The sequence below is a fragment of the Centruroides vittatus genome, unplaced genomic scaffold (genome assembly GCF_030686945.1).
Source record: "Centruroides vittatus isolate TY-2023 unplaced genomic scaffold, ASM3068694v2 contig_458, whole genome shotgun sequence".
Taxonomy (NCBI): Eukaryota; Metazoa; Arthropoda; class Arachnida; order Scorpiones; family Buthidae; genus Centruroides; species Centruroides vittatus.
Window position 1 is genome coordinate 433631 of NW_027122254.1, and position 20886 is coordinate 454516.

The following is a 20886-nucleotide window of genomic DNA, read 5'->3' on the forward strand; positions in this document are numbered from 1 at the left end:
GCTAAATTTAAGAATATTATAGCATCTCTATGACTCGTAGATACATTAAAATCCCTTCTTAATTCTGATAGTCGTATTTGTTACTGTAGCAGCACGTTATTTATCCTCAATTTTTTTCAAAATTTTTTATGCTATTAATCTTTAAATTATATTTATTATAAGAACGAAAAGTCGAAACTATTTAAGTATGACAATACCCGGAAGTAATAAATGTGCCAATATATTTCTCATCTTGTGCATTCCAAGACATTTTGGAACCAAACTATGACAGCTCATATATATAAATATATATTTTTATGTCAGATGTTTTCTTTGTTTTTGACAATTCTACCTAAAAATAAAGTGCATGTTTCATGCATTGTTAAGTCATGCTACACTAACTCTATGTAGGGACAATGACCCGAAAGTCGTCGTCCCTCTTAAAGATATAGGAAGAAACTATGTGAACTAGCACAAATAAAAATCGAAAAAAAACTTATTTTTCAGTGTAAAAAAATTGTTTTTTTTAGTAAATTTAAGGTTATAATAACGAAATTCGCGAGTAATTTTACACTATTTTTATACGAAAAAGTACAGTAAATTGCTACGAAGTCGTGTTGTTCGGTACCTTTAATTAGACGTCTACAGTGCTAAAAGTATTGATACTACCTCAATACTTTTAGAGTTTTAATGTTACTAAACTTAGTTTTATTCACCCGTAAGTTTTCATTAAAATCGTATGAAAAGATTTTTATTTATAAAGATAATTTATGTAAATCGGACTATAACGCGCAGTTATAAATAAATTTAAAAAATCTATTTATAAATTAAATATTCTTCAATTTCTTAATCTTCGATGCTATTTTGATAATAAAACAAGATTTTTCCATTGTTAAAGCAATTTTTAAGATAGAAGATGCTTGAAGATTTAATTATAAGCGAGTTAATTATTGTTATTATATGATTGAAATGAAATTGGGATGAGATAGTGTATGTATGGATTAAGTGCAGCGGATGTTCGACCACTGATGACGTTCAGGATGTGAAAAGAACGGAAGGTAAGTCTCCTTCCTCCACTGGATGCTATTGTTTTACATGGCAATGTCGCGGACATTGTTAGCTGAGTCACTGGTTAGTGGAGAAACGACTTTCACTAAAGAGAGCAACTCGAAGAGGGAGGAAATGAACGGCTGGCTTCTGAGCGTTTCCTGTATGTGCAGCCGAGACGCCAACCGTACATCAACGTCAAACGGTGATGGAGCTGCTAGTGCTTCGGTCGAATTGGCCATTTTCGTCAGTCCTCCATAGACCCGTCCCATTGCTACCCCCCACGACAAAGAAATTGCAGAGGAAAGGTTTTCGCCTTCATTCAAAGCTCCTGGCCTCTACACAACTCAACCTCCCCAAAAACCCTCCCTCACTTGATCGACACACTCGCTACTGGTCGCTTGTTCCACTGGTCCTTTAGGTGACGCGATTTCGACATTAGGACCCACTAGAAATGCTTTTATCTGATAAATTCGCTTTGAATGTTGTATTGTGATAAACTGCCGATTTTCCTAGACAGAAAGGTGTTTTTCTATACGCTTTTTTATTATATATATATATATATATATATATATATACACACGCAGCAGAGACTTGGAATTTTTACTTTGAAGTTTTATAAACTTTTTGCTATATTTTATCTTATTTTTTATTAAGAAAGTGAAGTGTAATGTGTCACAGTTAACCGTGACTTTATATATATAAATATTAAGAGCTTGTCCTGTAGAAACGAAAGAAAGATAATTCTAACAATGGCGATCACCCCACTTCACTTAATTAACTCATCCCTGTGGGGATGATCTAACTCCTTGTTTATCTCCCGAATGGAATCCTATCTTTCTGTTTACTCGTGTTATTTCTCATTTATTATCGTCCTGTTTCTCTTAACGCCAAACACTTCTTCTTCTTCTTAATTACTTCCTACCGCACGATTCTGCACCCGAAAACATAAATTTTTTATCGATGTAACACACAAAAATACTTAGCTCATGAATACATAAAAAAGCCAAGTATTTATACGTGATCGTTGATTGTTAATGAGAAAACTTTGCGTAGAGATCATCTTAAATAACGTTCGAGTCACAAAGTCACGACTTTGCTATTATCCTTTATGATTTAATATAATTATTTACGTGTAAATTGTTTCGATAACTTGAAAATTCTCTATAATATATTGTCAAAATTGTGTTGTTTCTACAACAAAATCAGAGCTTGTAGAATGCCGATACCAAGATCATACCTTCATAAGTGTGTTTATAATTAAATTATCCTTAAGGATAGAATTTTTAAGGATAATTTTACATAATCATACACATCTTTTAGGTGTGCTCGACGTGTTATACAAGTCCAACAACCTTAAAAATTGATCCTGAAGAGGAATCGTATGCTACTTACTACATTATAGCTTTGCAACAGAACAAGCTTATTTACACCTTTCTTAAATGTAAATTTTGTTTCATTACTCCTCACGAAAGGTATCCTTTACAAAATTATTCGTAACTTTAACTATTACGTCCACCTTTCGACCCGTTACGTCTCTCGCAACGAGAGATAGTTTCACAGCTCGTAATCCCCGTAACTGTATACAAATACATGATAAATAACAACAGGAGTCATCATTGATTTGGTCAACATTACTTTTATTGTTAACGTCTTTTGAGCGGCTAACAGAAAACGCCAAGAAGAAAAGATAAATGACCTATATCCATTCAGAAATGTTATCGGTAGAAGTCACCAGAAAACAATTTTAAAAAAATAAATTAAATTCTTAATTTTAATTACTAAATTTTTAATAATCTTCTTTTCATTAATTTCCAAAATAAAAAAAAATAATCACGGATTTATCACTCCGCAGCATCCTTCATCCGAAACATTTCTGAAGGTTATCTTATGATACAGATTCCAGATATACATACTATCAACTGTTCTTTTTTTAATGAGTTTTACAATGAATCGAGATGAAATTTAACAAGGAAAAAATAGTCTAAAAAAGAAAAAAAAAACACTATTTCATTTGGTCATGTGATCCTGAAAAAAACCCCAGAAAAATTACAAATTCGGGACGAATCTTCTGGCCAGGAACCACATAAGTTCGTTGATCATCTGAAGTTTTCAGAGCGATTTTATCATCCAAAAAAAAGTCTCTAAATTAATTTTTTGATACTAAAATTTACTTTGAAGAAAGAAAAAAAATCGAATTTGTTCTTTAAAATCGTGCAGAGATTCAAAAAAAATCAAAAAAATCGTCTACAAAACTGGTAAAGAAGTAAGCAAAATTAAATAATATAATAATAATAATATAATAATAATAAAAGTTTCCAGTTTTGTTTATCATTTTTTTAATATATTATATATATATATATATATATAATTTTTTTAATATATTTATATCGTGTATATGTATACATATGTACACAACATAAATATGTATACATATACGTGTTTTAAAAACATAATTCTCCACATTAACTTATCGGTTTTCGCTTCTTTTATTTATTTATGAATATAAATATTGTGACTATAATCATGACTACAGGATCAGTGACTAGCGCCCAGAATTGGGTTCAAAATGATCTCGACCCCTAGTTTTTTAAGAAAGAGGGGGGCTTATGATAGCTAAATTATAAGCTTGTTTTGATCGAAGCTATACGAATTTTGAGCCCCCCCGGTATCGCTTAAAGTATAGTAAAAAGTGTATAGAAGTCCCCCCTTTGTGGGGGCTTTTAAAGGAGAAGAATATATCTAAAAATAATTAAATAATTCTAAAAAAAACAGGGAAAAATTCAGGAGAAATCCTCCAAAAAAGCTGTTTTTTTAATGTTTTTTTCTCTTTGGTATGGGCTGTAATTTCTTGTGTTTCTTTTTTTTCTTTTTTTTTGGAAAAATTTATACTGTACACGGACATGTAAACACATATATATACGTAAAAACACATATACACACACACGAATGTAGTCTAGTAGTGTGAGACCAACACTCCAGTTGGTCCTCTTTCTTTTGCTAAAGAGTTCGACATTATTATTATTATTTGCCTGTCTGAATGTCTATCTGTCGCATACAGAACTTCTTCAAAATTCTGAGTGATGATGACTCGAAGAACTCAAAAGAAAAAAAATCACAAAAAAGCTTAGTTTGTTTTTTCCTCTCGTTTGTCTGCCTGTCTGTCTGTCTGTCTGTTTGTTTTTTCTTATGATAAAAAATAAAGAGATAGAGGTAGTCAGCCCTGCGAGTCGTTGTTCGGTTTCGCCTGGATTCATAGTTATTGTACTGACGTCACAACCAGACACTTTTGGTTCTCTCCCCCGTTGTTGGCGGATTAGCTAGCAACGTTCGGATGATTTGTAGTTCGGACTGAGACTTGATGATGTCAGGCCCGGATTGGTAGTTGCAGGACGCCCACTCGTGCCATAGTAGTAAGAAGGATCTGAAATTTAAAATGAGATCATCAGTTAAGTTTGTAGCCATTGGATGATGCGTGATCATTAAAACGGGTTAAGTCAAATGGCCTTTTCTACAACGATTGCTTAAGTTTTATTAAATTATTCTTAAGTTATCATATACTGAAACATGTTTGCTTGTGTTTTACTAAGAACAAACTTAATTCTTTAATATTAAGCGCATTTATGAAGCATAAATGTCGTAGCGGCATATATAAGCTCGTTTCTTTTAAAAATTTCGCATTTAAATTTAAAATTTTTGATAGAATTTATTTATAACTATATCAGTAAGTGGTATAAATTAATATTTACACCCCTTATAGATATATTTATTATTTTAAAATAAAAAATCTAAGACGAATTTCATATGCAATATTTCATATGCCATGGAAGATTAAGTTCGATTTCCGTAAAATTTTGTTTCGTAGATGAAATCTTATCAAAAATAAATATAAAAAACTAAATTTCAGATAAAAAAAATACGCTTAATTTAACATCCGATAAACTTTAGAGACGTGCAATTAGCGTATCGTTAATAGCACATCAAAATCTCATCTTCTATCCTCTCTTTAGTAATTAATAGTAATTAACTTGATTAAAATATGTGCAAGGCACACTTCTCAACACGTTCTTTACCTTACAAACTACATAAAGACAGAGTAACAGGATGAATATTCACCAATACATACTGATGATCCCACCAGAACCATATCCATAAGCTCCGTATGCAGCTGCTGATGAATATTGGCTGTATGGAGTGGTGTAAGTATATTCTGTACCAGGAACTCCTGTAACAGTGGGCCCTGCTACTGCCGTTCCTGCAACTGTAGAAGGGAACGAGAACATCATCAATAACCTTTTACATCATTATTTTTTTCTACTCAAACCGATCATTAAATAGTCTAGTTCTATTCAACGACGAGCGGATGTAGACTTTTATTGTTTAAATTCTATGCAAAGAGTCGTTTTTTCTTGATAACTAAATGATTTTTTTTATATAAATTTATACAATAAAAACACTAGAGATGTTCTGTAGAGATTTACAGGTAATTAAGATTTAATTTCGCTTCCCAAACCAGTCTTAAATGAAAGGTTTTATGTGTAAACCTTTGCTGCAGACTAGGGCCTGGAGTTATAAGCCTATGGCCTAAGGCCTCGTATTTTTACATGTAGCATTATTTGGTGGAAAGGAAAGACCTATTATATGTTATAGCCTAGAACCACAATAAGTCTAAATCGGTAACAAGTGTCTATAATCAGATCTTAAATACTTATGCACGTAAAGATTAAGCTGTTTCTAAGATAATTTTCTCTTTAAAACCGGTTTTAGTGTATTAAAAAATCAGCTTTAGACATTAAATTTTTAATAAAATATAAATAATTAGGCATAAATTTTTATAGAAGCCTAATTTCACTTTAAAAATTACTGCTTCAACTCGTGTTAATTAATATAGAAAAGCGCGCATTATACGTCGATTTTTCTGTAAAATTCGTGGTATAAAAATCTTTTAAGGATTTAATTACCAGGTCTAGATTTATCGTTAGAGAACCTACACTTGTCTAGACTGTCACACACATCTGAAGAAAGCCATTAGGAACCACCAATAAATGAGCCCAAAGGGATGAGAGAAAACAAAGTAGGAAAATTAGAAGAAGAGAGAAAAAAGAGAAGAAAAATAAGTTCGAATTATTTATAATCATTCGTTTTACCTTACAATTTAAGAGACTAAACAGTAAATATAGCATTATTTTTGTTTTTGTTAGCAAAGTCAACAAAAACATCTGGCAGGATAAAGTAACAATAAGATAATAAAGATACGCCTATGGTATGTAAGAGAATGGAAAGAAGAAGATACAGGGGATGAATTCGTTCCTTGAAGCATGTTTAAAAAAAGAAAAATAATAAAGAAAAATATATTTAGTTAAAAGTATTGTTACATACAAGGAAGTCCTTTGTTCTTTAAAAAAATCCGTAAAAACTATTGTTGACAACATGAGAAGTTAAAATGAGCTACTGATATAGAAGTCAGATGTTTTGTAGCAAGTTTCTCGCCGTCCTCTACTCCACCCACACAACTCCTTCTTCATTATGAAGGCGCCTGTTGTTCTGTTGCCAGTTTCGAACCCTGCAATCGTCGTAATAAAGACCTTCTAGTGTTATAACGTTACTGGTTAGTTGCCAGAAACTTTATCGCTAAGTCATCGGAGTACACGTCTATTTGTCTGGCGGTGATACAAGAGTCTGTCTTGATGGATTGTTTCCATGTCATCCTCATATTTCAACAGCGAGATCTGGCGGACGTTATTTAAACTTACGCCAACTCACTTGGCAAAGTGTACAAGAGAAGTTTATAAGGGAGAGAGAGGGGTGTTTTAGAACGCGTATAGATTGATTAGTAAGGCATGCTTGGTATCATCCGTCTTGTCTGACTGATCTCGATTCCAGATTAAATAATCTGGCACACGGTTTTTTTTTACTCGACCCCCTTTGCAGATTTATTTCTCGGATTCTCAGACGTGATATATATTGTTGTAAGTGAAACGCCATCCTAGGAACGTGATGGAATTCCAACCTTTTGCAATACACGTCGGCGAAAAGAGGGTTGTTCCCGATGACATCCGAAAAGATAGTCCATTAAGATTATAACAGGGATGATACTTTTAAAAATAATTTGAATGCCTCTTTGTCAAAAGGGACATTGCGGTAAGTTACCGTTGTTAACTTACATCTGTGATGTATCTTGCGTCATTTTATTTGAAAATTTGTTTAAATTTTTTATGAATTTTTTTCTCAGTTTTGAGCACAGAAAGAGGAGGAGAAGAAGAAGAATATTAAAAAAACAAAACAAATATATATATATATATGCGCTGTAGTGATAAGTCACTTGCCTGGGTACTGTCCGTAGGTACCTAAGGTGGTGCCGTACGTGTTGACAGCATTAAGTGCTGGGCCTTGGACGGGTTGCAAGATGGTCAGGCACGAAGAAGACGTGGGGGTCTCAGCCATTGCCGGAGATGGTGTACTAGTCACGTCATTATTGCCTACTGGGAAATCATGCGGGACGTCACATGCTGACGTATTTCATGCAGTACAACATTGTACAATTTAAAGCAATACACAATTAAGCATCATCTGTAGTTGCTCTGTAATGATTTTATACAAAACTCCCCCTCTTTTTAGTACAAAAACTTTCCAAATTAAGTTTATCAGAAGCGTATGAAAAGTACGTATTTATATTTTACGAACTTTAAGCAAGGTTTAAGAATAATTTAAAAATAAAATAAATTAAATTAAATTTATTTAATACGTCACGCAAGCATACATTACACCTCTTCCAACATCAGCATTATCGAATGCCAACATTGACATATTCATAGCATAGGGAATGGGACAAGCTCAAAATAAAATTCAATTCTTTAATTTTAATCATCACAGAACAACTACATTAAAAAATATTCTTAATTTAAAAAAAATATTATTATGCAAAATTAATTTAAAAAAACATTAGCAGAATAATCAATAATAAATTCATGTTAGATAATTATATAATAAACATGCTGAATGGAATTAAATAAACAAATAAAGCAGAGATTAGATTAATAAGCACACAGACCAGATTAACCATCACCACAGCGCTTTATAAAAATTTATTTATTTTTTTAAATAGAAATTATTCCTCCACCCATGCTGATCCCATCATTTTTTTCTCCCTATTTTCCTTTAAAAATGTTCATTAAAAATACCTGTTTGATAATGGTGAACATCGGAACCTGTATCTAAAATGGTTCCTAGGGTGTTCACCATGGGAACTTTAACCTCCTGCATACTGATAGGTGTGAGCGGTGTCAAGGAGCCACTACCTATACAAAAAAAAATCAGCAGAAAAATTCTTTAAAAAAAGATATATTTATATATAGAGAGATAGAGGGCATAAATATTGTTATAACTTAAAAGAGAGAAAAAAAACACTAATTTTTATCCGCTCTACTGCATCCCCATGATGAGTCATAGTTTCTAAAGATGGATGTAACATTTTCTTAAAGGTATGATCGGTCATATGTGACCGCTTATTGCCAATTTTCCCCTTTTTTAAGCCCTCATATTATTGAGGAAGTTGGTAAAATGCGCCATCGTTTTAGATTCGTTTTAGCATTTTTTGCTGTTGCGTTATAATAGAAATTGTTGATTACAATTAGAACGTTAATTGTAATTAACAATCTAGTTAAAACATTAATTACAGTTAAGCTAAATTATAATTAACATTTTTTTAAAAAAAATTGTAGATTCTAGTTTCGTTGAGATGTCCATTTCCGTTTTGTTTAATCGTAATTGATGATACGGTTTAAACTGTTAATTACAATTAAATTATATTGTAATTAACATTTTAACTTTTATTTTTTAAATTGTCGATTACAGTTTAGTTAAAATGTTAATTTCAGTTAAGTTTAATTCTAATTAAACTGTTAATTACAATTAAACAATTGTAATTAACAATTTAATAAAAATGTTTTTAAATCGTCGATTGCAGTTCTGTTAAACTTTTAATTATAAATGAACAAAATTATAATTCTGTTAATCGCAATTTAGTTTAACTGCAATTAACATTTCTCGTTAATTATTATTAAGTAGAAACTGATAGTTTATAAAATTGCAGATTTAAAGCTGTTGGAAATTAATAATTCAAGATCGGAATAACCTACAAATTAACATTTTTAATTCAACGTTTTTATAATTTATTCAGTTCAATTTAATTCAACATTTTTATAATTAATATCATCATCACCTAACGTGTTTTATATTTAATATCGTGCGATTTTTGCGTCAAAAATCTAACAAAAATCTATTTAAAATGTCGAATCCTGTGAAGATGTCTCTTACTCAGTTAAGAAAATACTTATAAACTCCTATTTGCGTATTAGTATCCTTCTTAAGATTCTCGACCAGGATCATTTAACTATTAGGCACACTAGGCACGTGCCTAGGCTCGAGAAAAGGGAGTCCTTCAGCCGGGAAGTGTAGTACCTCTCACAGCAGGGTCCAGGCTGTCAGCTAAAGTGGGGTGAAGGATTGAGGTGCCGGAGGAGGACCGAAATATTGGAAAGCTTAAGGGAAATACGACCCTGTTCTCGATCCCGTTTCAGGCATCTCAAAGGACAAAAATACTAGAGTAAAATTTGAATTCATCCATCTTCCCACTACCGAAAATAAAATAAAAAGATAGCTGCCATATCACGAGCAGAGAGAGCGAAAGAGAGAGAGAACATCACCTGCCTAAATTACTAAACGCATTACGAATGTTTCCTGTCGGGGAGTTCTCCATAAAAAGACTCAATCCGTGTTTACCGAGATTCCCAGATAAGAGACTGGCAACAAAACACTCCAGAGAAATACACTCGAGGGAGTGCTGTCTTGCGACAACCTCGTTGTAGTTGGACAATTGTAGCGACACTTCCTGTCTCTAATCACAATCGGAGTGCCGCTAATAACATTGATTGTCGCACAAGACAAGAGAAGAAGGAGGGAGGAACCAAGAAGAAGAAGAAAAAGTAAAAAAAGAAAAAAAAGAAAGAATCGGCTTCATCGACTGTCTTTCCAACAACCAGGAGAAGCTGCCTTTTTGGGGTGGAGAAGGAGAAGAGGAGGAGGAGGAGGGAGAAATTCCTCGTAGTCACCCTTTAACGGCGAAAACCATCTCCATAGGAAAACAACGTTACATTAAGTGACATACAGCCTCTCGGAGAATGGGGGGAATGAAACATTCCTGCTACTTCTTCCAGTTTGTTTCTGAATGCATCCTTTAGTCGACGGGATGTCTTCTTGTTTTTTTTTTCTTTTCTCGTGCCATCAACTACAAACTTTTCAGCTATTCCCGTCTCTCTGGGGGGCCATGTTGGTTCCTTCTTTCCTAATTGACAGATGGAAGAATAGCTACTCCCTCTTCTGAAGTCGAATAAAAGGGTTGCTAAGGGTCATAACCTTGATGGATAATAAATGTTTTGGTGAAGAAGCAACCGGGAGGAGAGTTAACTTTCTCACTCTTCATCACACCCGCTGAGAGCTACGCCACGATAACGCCTCGACGAATAGGCGGAATGTTAACCCAAAATCGATTCGGTAAATAAAATTACGAATAGTTGCTTCCAGTTTTCATTCTGAAAAACTCCCGATTAAAAACGTCTTCCATCTTTAAAATATGGAGACTTTTAACCCACTAGAAACAGATTTATATACAAAGGAAGCGCTTCTATAAGCGGTGTTAGTGGAAACGAACTCAAAAATTAGATAAAATTACTAAAAAAAATTTTGAAACTATTCAGGAAAACGCATTAAAATTCGATTTACAAATAAAAAAAATCCGCTTTAAACTTATCGATAATCTTAATCTTTCGCTAACAGAACGAGATAAAGTATAGAACGAACGAGTAACCAATAATTTAAATAACGAGTAAATGAGTCGAGGCGATTTTAAGTATTTAAAAGAAAAAGAAGAAGGGGAGGAAAAAGAAAAAAAACGAGACGGAAGTAGATCGAAGTTCGGTTTGTGTAGTGTGTAGTGTACGAGCGCGTGTATGTGTGTGTGTGTGTATATGTGTGTGCGCGCGCGCGTGTGTGTGTGGCGGGTGTTGAAAAATCTTCAACGAAGTATAAAACTCAATTTGTTACTTGACTGGTTAGCTTTGTTGAAATTCAGCATCTGTTTGAACGTATTAGTTACGGCTGGGTGAACCTGCTATCACTATCCGACCAGCAGTCTGCCATATTAGATAGGACTAGCTAACGGTACCAATAAATTATCAAGTTTCTACTCCACTTTTTACTACTTTACACATCCAGCTACTCTTAGTGCATTTTGACAGAGGACTGTATATAAATCTGTAGTGTACGCTTCTGCTTCGGTGTGTAAATGGAATTTCTGTGTATGTGCAGTTTGAGAACAATCCCACTTGGTGAAATGTCGTCGCCGTGACACCTTTCTGTCCCCACAATTAACCTTTTGACGAAATGGTGATAGACTGTTAAGGAAGGTTCCCCTACTCCCTTTTTTTAGGGGATGTTGTTTGAGGCGTAGAGATGATACGTAGATGGTGGTTTGAATCATTTTTATAGGATTTGAGAGGTTTTTAAATGAGGTTTACGAGAGGCCCGGGTTTGAGGGGGATTTTAAACCTTGTGGTGGTATCTTTCTGTCCCCATAATTAACCTTTTACGGTGATAAACTGTTAAGGAATGTTTTCCTCCTCTTTTTTTAGGGAGGAGGTTTCTAGTGGTGTTGTTTGCGTGTTTGAAGTGTAGAGATGATACTTAGACGGTAGTTTATAGGGTTTAGCGAGGTTTTACGCGGTTTTAAATGAGGTTTAAGAAAGACCTAGGCTTGGTAGAGTTTTATAGGCGAAAGGAACATTGAAGCTTGTTGGTGATTTTTTTCTATCCCTACAATTAATCTTTTGACGAAATGATCCTCTCCATTTTTAGGGTGTTGTTTGCGTGTTTGGGTTTAGGGATGATACGTCGATAGTGTGTCGTGCTTTAATTGTAGTTTAGGGGATTTGTAATGAGGTTTAAGATTGGTTTTAAAAACCTTCTAAATCTATTTGGAGCATTTTAAAAATTAAGAAAGAAACCTTATAAGCTTGTTGATGATATCTTATGAAATTAACTTTTGACCTTTGGTTATAAACTGTTTAGGAATGTCATTTCCTTTTTTTACAGGGAAGTTTTAGGAATATTGTTTAGAGTGTAATGATGATACGTGTAGGGAATATAATGCTTTAATGACACTTTAGATAATTTTTTATAAGGTTAGAGAGAGGTTTAAGGTAGAAAAGATTTAACTTTGTAAGGATTTTAAGGTTGTTTTATAGAAGAAAAACCTTTCTGTTCTTATAATTAACTTGACAAAATGGTGTTAAAGTGTTAAAGAATGTTGCCCTTTTTAAGAGAGATTTTTAGGGGGTGTTTGCGTGTAGAGATGACACGTGAATGGAGTGCATGGCTAATTTTATTAGCGTTTAAGATAGAATAAAATGTTTTAAGATAAACTTTACGATTGTATATACGGGCCTAAAGTTTTTAAGATTGGAGGTTAGAATCGCAGTAAATACATAGCTTAGGAGTGTTGAAGAAAGATTAAGGGAGCATTCAGAAAAAAATAAGCAATATTTGGGATATAAACCTTATTAGAGAATAAAAAATAGGTATATTGGGGTACGAAAGCGATTAAGGGTTGAAAAATAATTTTAAACTTATCTATAGGATATTTAGAAAGTGAAGTAGACTAAAAGAGTGTAAAAGAAATAAATTTTAATTGTGACTTAATATTTAAGGAACAATTAAGGAGTAAAAAGGTGATAAGAATATTTTATTATTCTCTAAAAAAAGTAGACGTAAATTGCATTGAAAGACTTATGTTTGAAGATATATTTTGAAGTATTAAAAGGGAGAAAAAAAATAAAATTTTTATAAAAATTCTGCAGCTATAAAAGGTTTCTTTTATAAAAGGAAAATGGTATTTTTAAACTTATAAAAGGCATTGGATACAGAAACGACATCCCTCCAACCCAAAACTCGCAAACAAACGTCAAAATCTCCTAAGAGACCTTGAGAATCCGATCCTCGAAGGACGTCTTTTTTCCACGTATAGGATTTTCCACCCCCTTTAACAAATAAATAAAAATATATATATATAAAAGCGCGCAGTTGGCATCCCAACTGAATTCTGCACCATTCTCCATAACGTGCTCGGGTTCGAAACTCACCTAACGGAGGCGAATAGACGGCCGACGATTGGACTTGTGACGTCATAGATGTCATGGTGGCCTCATAAGGTGTGATCTCTTGTTTAACATGCTCGTTGGATGCTGTGGCCGTAGTCACCACCGGTGTGAATGCCTGTTCGGGAAACTGTTGGAGGCTGTAGGGTGTACCCGCTGATACAGCAGCTGTAGCAGTACCCAAATCTGGAACCATTGCTGTGGTTTTAAGTTCCTCCTGTTTCGGCCATTTAGGCCACATTTGCTACAAAATAAAAGCGTTTAACACAACGTCAGAACGTAACAGAAAGAGGGGAGTTTTGTAATTTTATTTAAGTGTCGAGACAGAAGGGGGGGTTAGTTTTTCTTTAATTCTATTAATTACACACCTCCTTTTGTATTAAGGATCTAGACACTCTGGGGTCATATTGTGACCATTTTTTAAAAGTTTTACACCCGATTTTTTTTATCAGTTCTAGCGTATTTTCTTTCACGAAGAGGTGGTAAAGTTATGAGATTTACTTAGACAAAATGTGCAACTCACATTTGTATAGAGCTGGTCTCCATTGTACTGCGTCCTCTGTCGTTTGTTATCGTCGTCGTGAATAGAATGGTCACCATTCAAATCTCGACCGTCATTGGCTGAAAGAAGACAGACGGGAGGAGTTACATTCCTCTGATTGACAGATCGAAGAGGCGAAGTCGTTCTATTGCTACACTTCTTTTATTTATTTATTTATTTAAACCGACAGTCAATGATTAAATTATGATTAAAATAGCATAATTTTATATCGTTAAAATATACAAAAAAGTGATTTAATATTTTAAAATTTAACAAAATGGGGTAAAGAGCAAGGCATTTCTTTATTAATGAGTAGTGTATTTGAAGTGAGAAAAGCACGGTTTTAAAATTATTAAACACACTTTCTGGCCTGTTTAAAAGTAAGTGTAAGCTTGTATTCGTTTAGTTTAATGATGTTTATCTATGAAAATTCGCTGACCAGAAGTGTATACCCCATCAAAGCATACAACGTTGTAGAGATTAGAGGGAGAGTGGGGTTGTCGAAGCTGTTTAAACCACAATGAGTGTAATGGGTAACAAGGCAGACCCAATCCCAAGCGATTATATCTACCAGTAGGAACACATTCAATCTGTTGTTGAATAATTGGAAAGATTAGCTTACGTATGAGAAACAGATGGGGACAAAGAGGGGGATCTTCCCTTCTATGTTATCTCGGCACCAAGTGCATCAACCCTCAACAACTCCAATTAAGTTCCAACCGATCAATAAGCGAACTTTAACGATTATTAATTTAATTATCCGATCTGGTTTAGTAAAAATTTCCATTAGTGATAAGAGAATTGGGCCATCGCTTATCGGAAGCCTTCAATTATAGGCCTTTTATAAGTAAATTATTTTTTCAGAAAGGCTTTCGAAATTTATTAGCATCTTTCATAAAGGGTTATACACAAAGATAAGACGATTGTTTAACTATTTTTAAGGGTTTATCTTAGTTATCCGAAGGCTCTCGGGTTGCTTCCAGCGAAGGTTTCTATATATGTAACTCTCTTGAAACTTTAAAAAAAGAAGTAAAATTTACTAAAGTTTTTATCTTAAAATCGCTTGAAGATCTAGCAACTATATTTAAGGGTACAGAGGATCTAGAAATTTGTCCATGGAAGCTTTTATTGTGAAGATCTAAGAGGGTGTTAGATTTCTAGGCTATTTAACATGAAAAATACTGGGGATTGATTTGATCTCGTTATTAGAGAGAGGTTTATTATAAGATACGAGAAATCTCTGGTCTGAACATCCCCCCGAGGTAGAAAGTGCTGTTTAATCAGAAAGTTTAGCGAAACGAAAGAGATGCTTAATAACCGCATCTATTTTTACGAAGTAAAAAAGGGGTCTATATTTGTTTACGATGACGTTTTATGAGAAGAGTTCCTTTAATGACATGCATTATCACTCCGTTCCATGCGACAGAACCCCAGCTATGAGATGGCAGACATCCTCCTGGCAAGGAGCCTGATACCACCGTAAATAAAAACCATTCTGTTTAAGTTCATCGCTAATTGACGACATGCTAAGTCCGACATGACATCAACTACCGATTTAGTTCTTAGCAAGTCGCTGACATTGGTATTGCAAGCACGAAGGCTCAGGTATGCCTGGCAGCCGTCTTTGCATTACCAACAATCAATATGGATGAACAAGCTCGCCCGATAGAATGTCATTTTGTGATGTCATTAACGTCACTAGATCTATCTATCCCTGCTGTACTTCTTTTTCCACACGTATTGCATTACCCAGCAGGAATGGTTAAACATCTGCACGAAAATTGCTCTCCTTAACATTACAAAATATCACCTTCTCTTCTAAGCGGAACTTCGGGGGTTATTAATTAATATTTTTGTAAATTTTCTAGTGTTTAATGTGTAGTAAATGCTCTCCCATCGCGTGGTTTTCGATAGGGGAAGAGTGCAGTTGAGTGGTGCTGAAATTCGCTCTACCTCATCCTTTTTTTGAATTTTTACGAAGGAGAAGAGCGCATTTGGGGATGGAGCTCGTTAAAATGCGGTTATGGATAAGTTAAAGAGGAGAAATTACAGAAAACAAGTGATGGCTGCGATGTGTGCTGGAGTGGAACGATCACAATGCAGCAGCTGTCTATTGACTCGTCCCAAGAGATGCCAATGGTTCTTATCGAAGCGACCCACTGGCCTTGTAATTACAACACTTTCCTATCGGCCAACGAAAGGTTATCGAGAGCGGGGAAACACCAATCATCGTCACACAATTGATGAAAGCCTTACCCTCTTATATAATACAGATAGAGCCTTTCCAAGTGCGGATTGTAAAGAGCAACAAAAATAAAAAATACAGGCTTTCTATTGAAAATCCGTACGTACAGCTTCTATTATCTTCATCTAAATCTGCTTTTCTTTTTATTTTTTCGTAATTAAAAGGCTCTGCTTAATTCACGCTCTCACTTGAATAAATTCAAAGCCTTAATTAGTATCTTCGCTTAAATTGCACATTTAACCTGAATTAACCGGTTGTAATCCTGTAATTTTGGCTATTAAATCCTTAATTTGGCTATTTCCGTTCAGGCTTTGATGAGCCTGAAGGCGTATGGACGTAAGAATTATCGTTGAAAAAAACTTTTATAATGCTATTGAATTAAAGAAATTTACGAGAGTAAATATTATAGAATCTAATTTTTAAAGTGTGGAAGGCCTAAAAAGGCTAATAAACGCATTTAAAAGGCTTATTAAAAGGAAATAAACACATTAAAAGCTGTATAAGTTGGGGTTAGATGAGGCAATGTATCATGAATAGAGCAATAGTTTTAGCTCTACACAACGGATAGAAGTTAGTGTTATTAAGGCTTAAGAAGGCTTCAAATTAGCAATAAGATATATAAAAATGAAATTAGATCTTTGCATCGAGTTCGAAAGGCTTCTGAAGGGTAACGTGCAATACTTAAGAATGTAAGCAACTTAAACCGTTTCAGAAGCCTCCCGATGAATAATTTGATATAAAATTAAAGCTACAATAAATAATATAACAGTCATTATAACTTAAAAACTAGATAAAACCCCGATATGAAGCATATAAATAACATTACCTCAATATAGAGCTGCTGAAAGAGGAGGGGAAGCAATGTAAAACCCTCAAAATAACTTTGAAAGCATAAACAATTATCTAGCAACATTTAAAAAATAAAAATGGAGTCAGAAAGGAAGAAGTTTAACATCCGAATACGTCACGTGCATCCGTTGTCACATCAACACATGTTATTCTCCATGTTGTCTTACGGAATGTGACAGTTAAACGGCATCCCCTCTTCATTCGTAGAAAGGGAACCGCCAGATACAAACAATAACCTCCTTTGTGAGGCCAGTTTTAAAAAAATATTACACATTTTTTAGGGACTAACATGTTGTACTAATTTATACACCAACATGTTTTTTAGGTATGTTTACAAAGGAGAGGAGACGACGTATCGTTAGTTGAGAGGCGCATTAATGAGTTTCTATGGATCGATTTGGCTCAATCACGATTCTAATCTTTGTGGTTCCACTTAAATCAGGCATCAACCAAGCCAAAAATTAGCTGAGGAATAAAAGGTATGCTGATAGAACCACTAGACAGCCAATTTCTCGGCTGGAAAGCTACGAGTCAATGGCTGCCTTCCTTCGTCATGGCCGGTCGATTTTTTGAATCCCTAGGATTAGGGGGGAAGTTTTTGTTGCACGGACATTCTCCCTAGACTTAGGGAAAATACCGTACTTTATTTCATCACTTTGTTGTGGCCAACCGAGGGATTTTTTCGTCTTTTGTCGTCCATACCATTCGATACGTCTTCCAGCCGTGAAATCAAAGATGGCGGCTCGATAATCTCCACGACCACCCCGTTTCGTTTCATAACGTAAAGAAGGACACACGAACTCTGGTATTTGGCGATTCTAAAATGTGTTGCCTGTTAATTTATATTGGAAGTGGGGGCCAGAAACCAAACTTTGTCCTCTCCCAAAAGTTGCTATCCGCGGGGAGAGAGAGAGAGAGAGAGAGAGAGATGTATACTATTCATTGACTTCCTTCCAAACGGGTGATTGTGTGTGATCGCTCATCTGTATCGAGTCCTGACCGTGGGATCGTCCACCAACTGGGTCTTCAGTAGAAAGGACCTCAATGCTATAGCCTCAGTGGTCTACAGAGGGCCTGTCAACGACAAGCGAGTTATAGGTCTATAGAGAAATGGTAAGGTTGAGTCCCTGGATGCCCTCTACTTCTGTATCTTGTAGTAACAATACATGTTGGATCTCCCGTTAAGAGAAAAGTGGTCAAAGAACAGGAAAACAAACGTACTGCATTGGCAAGATACGTTGTTTTTAGTTTGCAAGAGTTCAGTTTTGAAGAAGAGGGGGGGAACACAAAAAAATTGGCTGTCAACTTGCCAGCAAATGTTTTCCTGCATGAAATATCGCTTTATGTTCGCTTTTGCGCCCTTTATATATGGCCTTTGTTATTAATGGTGTAAACACGCGCGCGAAAATTTCGACGTTAATTGAGTTTTAAAATCTCTTTACAAGCTTAATTTAATTTAAATTAAGAAACTAACTTGTTCTTTAGGCCCCCTCTTTTCTTTTATCCTTATTTAACCTAATCTATAAACTTAAACGTCAATGAGAAAGGATGCCGAATGTCTTCCTCCTCCTCCTCCTCCTCCTCCTCCTCGTTCCCTAAAAATCTTCCCCTTCACTAAAATAAACTTTAAATCACTTTGAAACCTTAATTAATTTTAATTAAGAGACGAAATCCGTAGCCTTTTTTAGTATATTAATCCCGTTTGTACGATAGCTGGAATACCCTCATGGCGTGGAACTGGAACGCCCCATTTCGTAAACGAATACCTAAAAATTTAACCTTATAAATCCTTATTAACCTTAACGGAAACAAACGGTATATATTTTAGACGTAAGAGGCGTAGAGGAATTCCTATTCAAGAGGTATCTACACAAGAACCAAAGCAGAAGAAGGGGAAACATGTTTTTAAGGGCATGTAAATCTCGTTCACATCTTTACCACCACCGGTCCATGAAGTAGGAGTTATCTGGTTCACATGGCGTGTGTTTAGAAGCCGAGTGACGGCATGCCTTATTCAAGCACAACATGGCCAGCACGTACTTCTCCCAACTCCCTAATACCATTATTCGAGTCGGCACGACTGTCTTCTAACACAATTTTCTCACTGCTCCGGATAGTAAAAACCTGTGACAAACATCCCCCGCATTGACATGGACTTGGAGTGAAAGTAAAGAAGTCGCCAATTGAAAGTAAAATTCAATCACCTCCGCATAAACAAAGGAGTTCATAAAATTTAATCGAGTTTCTGGTGTTTATAATGCGTAAAAACATCCCCTAAAATTACGCGGATATGATTATGTTACTGTATTAAATTAATGGTTTTGGTAGTGTAGAAGGGGGTTGGCATTTAAAGGAATGGAGAAAGAAACGAACGAGGGGGGAGGAAGAAGAAGAAGACGAAGAAAATGAGCAGATCGATGAGGATGTTGAATTCCTCCTAAACGTATTAGAAGTTGTGCTGTTTAAGGTCCGCCCGCTGACTTTCAAATAGAGTGAGAGCTTTTGCTATAACCTAATTCTGTAGAGAAGGAAGAAGTTTAGCTAGAACACACTACCTCTATCTTCCCGCTTCCTTTTGTTGACATTAGGATCAGCATTAGGAATACCAAGTATACCGTTAATAGAATAGGAGGGACGTTGTAGCGCCGTTGCTTCGTGTGCAGCTGGTGGTGCGTGGGTGATGACCGAAGTGGTGTTGGAAGGAGGTTGCGTCTGTGGGCTTCCACCGTTTGGTGCTGTCTGATGGACAACTGCACTCTTGGCTTTCTCCGCTGCTTTGTTCCTGACGATCCTGTAAAATCCGCACTTTTTAAAATAAAATTCCTCTAATCCTCCGAGCGTAGGAGCAGTTTGCAAGGGGTTGGCCACCCCCCAAACGATTTCCTACGCTTGGATTCGGTTATAGAGTATAATTATCTTACATATTATAGATAAAAATGTCTCCAGAAGGTGCCGAAAGAAGTGAAGAACAATGGAGGGATGCAACTTAAGAGTGAATAAATATGATAGAATCCATCAAATTATGGTCTAAATAATCGTGTTATGTCATTAATTATCTATCAAAATCGCTAAATTTTCCGTTAGATAATACAAAATTTATTAATATAAAAAAATCTACATAAATCTTAACTTAAATTACATTAAACTTAATTAAAGTTAAAATCTCGATGAGAAAGTGATAAAGAAGAGTTAGCATCAGTTAGGAATTTATTTAAAGAGTTAAATAATTTAGAGAAATTTCGAATTAGAGAAACTTTAAGAGGTTATAAATCAAGATTTAAAATTATAAAATTGAAAAAGATGTAAAGAAAGAGGGAGAAGAAGAGCAAGAGAGAGGGAGGAAGAGAGAGAGTTAAGAGAAATTGCAACTTTTTCACATTTTGACGCTTCAATTCTCATGATCCATGGAAGAGATTTGCAGAGAAATCAGTAAGTATCGATTTTTTTTATAAACTTCTCTATACAGTAGAAAATTCTTAATTAGAAAAGACGTCTCGATCGTTTCTAGCAGCAAGAAGTGCTGACCAGTTGTCTCAACTGATCATGCACCGTTTCTCTCCCTTCTCGCTCACGTTTTTTTTTTCTAACTCTAACTCCATATTTTTCTCTTCATTATCTTCTTCTTCTTCTCTACGAATCTAGAAATGTTTCGTACAAAATTCTCGATTTAAACAATAAAAAATCGCACGTTCTATTTCGTCATAACTTCAACTAAAAGTGTGTGTGTGCTGTTGCTGTTTGTTGCTGTAAATGTATGTATCATTTGATAACCTAAACTCGTCCTCTGGGCAGTGCTACTGCTGCACACGATAAATCAATTTAATTAATTATACTGTATGACAGTTATGACGTCATCATTCCTGTATGATCACCTTTAAAAGGTATGAGACTCCATGAAAATATATAGCTTCCTCTCGTAACTCATCTAGTAATTGTGTCTTAAAGGCTTTAATCTTCTGGATTCTCCCTACAGTTACAGGATTTTGAATTTAAAATAATACCATAAATGAAAGGAT

The 20886-nt window shown here is 34.9% G+C and overlaps 1 protein-coding gene across 3 annotated transcripts in view; it reads right to left on the reverse strand.

Annotated features, from left to right (window-relative positions):
- Positions 1-3877: 3877 nt before the first annotated feature.
- The window catches only part of LOC136977393 (paired box protein Pax-5-like), a 65416-nt gene continuing 48407 nt past the window's right edge, over positions 3878-20886 (reverse strand). The window contains exons 5-11 of one of the 3 annotated variants that reach the window (XM_067272853.1): positions 19426-19661; positions 13759-13856; positions 13221-13479; positions 8208-8324; positions 7353-7508; positions 5153-5287; positions 3878-4450 (exon numbers count right to left, since the gene is read on the reverse strand). In XM_067272853.1, coding sequence (XP_067128954.1) covers positions 4347-4450; positions 5153-5287; positions 7353-7508; positions 8208-8324; positions 13221-13479; positions 13759-13856; positions 19426-19661 — 1105 coding nt within the window. In that variant the 3' untranslated portion in view covers positions 3878-4346. The remainder of the gene's footprint in view (positions 4451-5152; positions 5288-7352; positions 7509-8207; positions 8325-13220; positions 13480-13758; positions 13857-19425; positions 19662-20886) is intronic. The other 2 variants (XM_067272854.1, XM_067272855.1) reach the window with 2 other exon arrangements.